The 5,524-nt window shown below is 47.4% G+C and overlaps 1 protein-coding gene across 1 annotated transcript; it reads right to left on the bottom strand.

Annotated features, from left to right (window-relative positions):
- Nucleotides 1-1,411: 1,411 nt before the first annotated feature.
- LOC149258800 (uncharacterized) lies at nucleotides 1,412-2,104 on the bottom strand. Its single transcript, XM_089434402.1, has one exon. It carries the CDS (start codon nucleotides 2,102-2,104, stop codon nucleotides 1,412-1,414), a length of 693 nt encoding a protein of 230 aa, XP_089290528.1.
- Between the last annotated feature and the right edge of the window lie 3,420 nt (nucleotides 2,105-5,524).

Here is a 5,524-nt window from a genome sequence, read left to right as displayed (position 1 = left end):
TTTACCCATGCGAAGAGATTCCCCTGCTTGTTGCCTTTCCAAAGGAACCTGCTGCAGATTTTTTGTAACCTGGCTAGAATTCCCCTTGGAATCCAAGCCAGAGTCATCCAATATACCGGTGTTGCTTCCAGCACAACTTTTATGAGAGTGAGTCTACCTGCCCGAGAGAGGTACCTATTGTACCAAGTATTCAGTCTCTTTTCCACCTTAGAGATGAGCTAGGTCCAATCTGCAATTTTGTAGCCCGAAGGTTTCAGCCGAAACCCTAGATATTTCAGCCCGTCCTCCAAAGGTTGTGAGGTAAAGGGGAAGCGGCGGAGAGTGAATTGTACTTCAAGCTGAGAACAACCTACTGCCGTTAGGGTAGACTTATGAACATTAATGATCATGCCTGTTGCCTTCTGGAAAAGGTCAAAAACATACTGTAAGGCTGAGGTGTCACCAATGCTGCCGTTCAAGAAGATGAGCACATCATCCACAAACAGAAGGTGGGTAAGGAAGCAGTTGTCCATTATTTTTATCCCCGTTATCCTGCCCCTTCTGTGTTCTACCCCTATCAATCTGCTAAGCCCCTCCATGATGAGAAGGAATATTAGGGGTGAGAGGGGGCATCCCTGCCTAAGACCCCTCTCGGCTGAGAAAAAAGGAGTGGGAGCTCCATTGAGAAGGACACTGTATGACACATCGGTAATACAACTCATAATCCATTTGATGTACATGTAAGGGAAGCCTAGATGAGTAAGGAGCAGGCGGATATAGAGCCAGTTTGCTCTATCAAGGCTTTTGATAGGTCCACCTTTAAGATCATCCCTTTCAGGTTCTTACATTGCACCGAGTGAAGGAGTTCTTGGGCGGTTCCAATAGCTTCATGAATCTGGAGGTGCTGAGGAAAAGTGAACTGTTCAGGGGATATGTGATCCGAGAGAATGGGCTTGAGTCTGTTAGCTAGTATTTTAGCTATGATCTTGTAGAGGCAGTTGCACAGCAAGATGGGCCGAAAGTCATTAAAAGAGGCAGGCTTGTCTGATTTGGGGATGAGGGCAATGAACGTGGATTTGATGGCTGGGGGAATTTTGCCTGAGAGACGACAATGCTCAACCACCTTGAGTAGATCCAGACCCAAGATATCAAAGAAAGCTAGGTAGAATTCAATGGACCAGCCGTCAGGTCCCGAGCTCTTGTCTCTTTGAAAGCCTTGGATGGTAGCCTCGAGCTCCCCCAGCGTTACCTCCTTGATTAGCTCCTCCCCTTCCCCTGCATCCACAAACCTGGGGAAGTGCTCAGCCACTCTCATGATCTCTAGCATGTTGGCTTCCCTCGAGGCCGCATATATGTTCTTGAAGTGTGAGGTGGCCAAAGAAGCGAGCTCTCTGGAGGTACGGACCTGATGCCCCTGATCATTTTGAAGCTCCTAGATGGTGTTGATGGCTTTCCGCCCATTGGCAAAGCGGTGATAGAACTTTGTGTTTTCATCTCCCTCCTTGAGCCAGATCGCTCGGCTTCTTAGACGCCAACTTGCTTCTCTGTCCTTGAGGACTTGAGTCCTCTGCTTGGTTAAATGTTCATAATGATCTTTTTGTTCCATAGAGGTGTAAGTACCTTCCGAATGAGCTTCAAGTTCTGCAATGGCCTGCTCGGCTTGGGTTAAGATTAAGTCTTCCTGTTCCCTTTTCTTGTGTGCCCAAACTCTGGATAAGCCCTTTATTTCAGAGAGGTTTTTGACAAAACCTTTTGCTGGGTCCTCCTCCTCGGGGATTGGATGAGATTTCCAGAAGTCCGAGACGAGCTTGATGTAGGAGGGGTCCCGAAGCCAGGTAGAGTTGAATTTGAAGGGGGCTGAGATCTTGTGGCTCCGATCCCCCACTTCCAGATAGATAGGCCGATGGTCCAAGATTCCCCCGCTGCCTACCCATTGCCTGGACCGGGAGTGGTTGATGTGGAAAGCCTCCTTAATAATAAATCGATCCAATCTCCTGGCCAGGCTTTGGCTGCCAGTTCGGTTGTTTTTCCAAGTGTGCTGAATCTTGGCAGAAGGGATATCAATCCAGTGGTGATCCTCTAGCAACTGCTCGAAGAAATCAGATAGCGGGTCTATCTGCGCCATGTGTCCCCATGATTCCATGAAGCCCAGAGAGAAGTTCAGGTCCCTGCCTAGGATCACATTATCAGCTTGGAGGAGAGAAGAGCTAAGGAGCCTTCGCCAGAAGGGCTCCCTGTTGTGGCAGGGTCCATAGACATTGATGATCCTCATCTCATCCTCCAGGTCCTTGGAGTAGATATCCGCACCCAAAAACCCCCCACCCCCCAGATGTTCTTCAGGACAATGGAACTGTTCTTAAACCTACTGCAACCCCCCCAGAACGACCCGAGACATCTAGGGCGTGGAAAGTCCAGCCCAGCAGCCATGAGTTTATAAGGGGGATGACCGATTCCGCCTTGCATAGGGTTTCTTGTAACAGGATAACATCAACCAATTCAGATAGAAGAAGTCGCTTCAAGGCCAACTTTTTTTCGGGGCTAGCCAACCCTCTGCAGTTGAAAGACAAAAGCTTCATGGAGGAGGGTGGGGAAGGGTGTCCTTTGCTCTAAGTACCCTTTCAATGGTTTGTTGTTTACCTTGAAAAACTTCGTCACCTGCTTTTTATTTTGCTTTGTTAATGTTGGATGGTCTGCCTCTTCCATGTCTGGGGGAGAGAAAGGGTGGAGCAACATCCAGCCCAATGGCATCCGACTCTCTCTGCTTGGCTATGGAGCGGGTAGTATACCTCGGCGTGGAGTTCATTGAGGGAGAAGGAGGCGGGAGGGAGGGGATTGGGGTGGAAGAGAGAGAGCATGAGGTGTATATGGGCGACGGCATCAGGAGGGAGCATGTCATGTAGGAATGACCTGTCCGATGGGGGGGAAGAGGGAGCTGGGGTTCAACAGTAGGGTCGTGTGCTAACTGGGGGGGGGGGGATCAAAATCGGGGGAGGCAAATGAGAGGAGAGCGATAACAAAGATGAAGAAAGATGTGAAACAGAGGCAGCAGAGGTTAGAGACATACCCGAGGAGAAGACGTTGCCTTTTGCTGCCTTGGAGCGCGTCAGAGGAGGAGAGGGAGGCCTAATAGGGTTCTTGCCTCTTTTCTTCAGCACAGGTGCAAGCGGCACCTCCACTGTGTCCGAAGTTTTGTTTTGCTCGGCCATTTGAGTCATTGCAGCCTGAGGAGGGGGTTGCTCGATCACCGGGTCATGATCCTGCTCTTGGATATCCTGATGATTCTTCTTGAGGAGGGGACAATCTTTGTAAAGATGACCCACCTGATGACACCTCCTGTAGTGGTAGGGGATACCTTCATAATCCAACAACTGTTTCCTCGAAAAAGATCTCCATTGGATGATGATGTATTCCTGTAGACCACCTCTGGTATCTAAGTGCACAAGGATCCTAGCATAGGCCATCATTCCCATGGTCAGGTAAGACTTATCAAACTCCATGAACGTACCCAGAGAGTTCCCAATTTTCCGGAATATGTCCTCGGACCAGTATTGAAGGGGCAGCCCAGGGAGACTGATCCACACCAGCCCAACCCCAATTTGTTCGGTCTCCGGGTCGAAGAGAGGCGTCCACCTCTTGAGGAGTACTGGCGCTTTTTCGAAGTGCCAAAATGACGAGAGAACCCAGCTCGTGTGGTCGGCCCTAGAAAACCGCAGTGCAAACCATCCCTGCACGAAGGTCTGGACGAAGGGGATGTCTGCTAAATGCTGTCCCTAAATCTCCGTAGCCCATGATTTCAGTCTGTCCGTGGTATAATTTCTGCCTCTGATACGTCCCACCAAAACTCTGTCCGCATAATCCATCGCGTCCCCCCACTGGATATCTTCTTCAAGCCGGAGAATAATGTCCGCTGGCCTGGACTTGAAGCACCTTTGTTTCTTCGAGGGCCGAGAGGACATATGCTAAGGGTTTGTTGAGACCCTCGCTTCTTCCGGAGCAGCGGGTGGAGGAGGAGGGTTAGGGTTTGGGGGGAGATTGGGGACAGCTTCAGGAAGGGGAGGTATCGAGTTAAAACTGCCAAAGGGAATAGGGGGAGCCAAGGGTGAGAGGGGAGCTGCCGGAGGGAGAACTTCGGGTAAGGCACCAGACAGAGGTGTAGACGGGAAACCCGGTGGCTCCGAGGGACCTATGTGGTTCGGAGAGGATTGGAAGCAGTCCGAGAGAAACCCTAAGGTGGCCGGGGAAGGCACAACGAAAGGCATCCGGGAGGAGGGTTTATCCAGCTGAATAGAAGCAGAGAGAACAGGGTCAGATGATTGAGGGAGATCGTCGAAGCTGGCAGTCATGCTTTCACTGTACAGACCTCCCGAAGCCACAAATGTGGAGCGCCAAATGGAGCCTTCCACCAGCGGAGAGTCCGAGTAATCCACCTTGTCCATATCCATCACAATAGCTGCTAAGAAGGGCAAACCACCTCGGAACCAACTAACCGTCAAAAACCGTAACTGACAACGAAGGAGGATCAGGACCGTTCGAGGGCGAGAAATGTGGAGGCAAAACCCTAAACGGGTCTAACAGGCGGGTAACCGATGGGGAGGGAGAAGGAGCCTACCTATACACGACCCTTCTCTTTGCAAAACAGAACCTTAGCGGTGAAAACGACAGGGAAAAAGGAAATAGGGAAAAGTAAAAACCCTCCCAGCGAGAGGTGAGAAGAGTTAATGGCGAGAGCAGGCCAGAGGTGCAAGCACCGAGGCGTGTCAAGGGCAGCTGTAGGACCAATGCTGGCCTGCAGAACCCCGTACCCTCTAACCACGTGCTCAGTCCATGCTGATTAGGCTATGCCGTTTCGTGGCAGCCCAACTCCTATGTCACTTCACCCTGACTCAATTTGGATTAACTCCTCTTATGACAATATTATAATGGGATTAAAAATGTTTTTATTTATAACTTTTTTGTTTAGTACAAGTGAAATAAGAATTTTTTATTATTGTATAATAGATTTTTATAAATAAATCTAGTTTTAGAAGGTGAATTTAAAACTTCATTATATATAAATAGATAAGTCTTTAGTCTCTACATATCAACCGTAGATAAAATGATATAAAAACCCTTTGAAATCTCAATTTTGTTATGCATATTGCTAAATAATATTAATCACCCATAAAAATATACGTTCATGGGTGATGAAAAGATGAATAATGCAAATAATGCAATGTAAAATATGTAATTCACTAAAGATAATTTATTTTAATTTGATGTGATAATTATTTACGTGTTTTTTGAGATGAGGATATTTATATTTTATATAATTTTTAAGAAGTCAATTTCACATACATTAAGTATTTACAAAAAGCCTATTACATTCTTATTACACACTTTCCCTTTTCGCTTTTTGTGGACAACATTTCCCTTTTTTAAGACTTTTTTCCCTGTTATGTGGACAACTTAGTTATGATTATGATTATTAATAGCTTTAGTTATATGGGTTAATGTGATATTTAATTGTGGATCTAAATCATTTAATTATTGCATATATTTATATTTG

Source organism: Pinus tabuliformis, chromosome 6, assembly GCF_031772625.1.
Source record: "Pinus tabuliformis cultivar Carrire ecotype Pingquan chromosome 6, CPIR1, whole genome shotgun sequence".
In the NCBI taxonomy this organism is placed as follows: Eukaryota; Viridiplantae; Streptophyta; class Pinopsida; order Pinales; family Pinaceae; genus Pinus; species Pinus tabuliformis.
The sequence above is the reverse complement of the archived record's forward strand: the minus strand, read 5'-3'. Positions and strand labels throughout refer to the sequence as shown.

Coding starts and splice junctions, on each gene's coding strand:
- LOC149258800 (XM_089434402.1), bottom strand. CDS start 2,104: ATGGCGCAGATAGACCCGCTATCTGATTTCTTCGAGCAGTTGCTAGAG.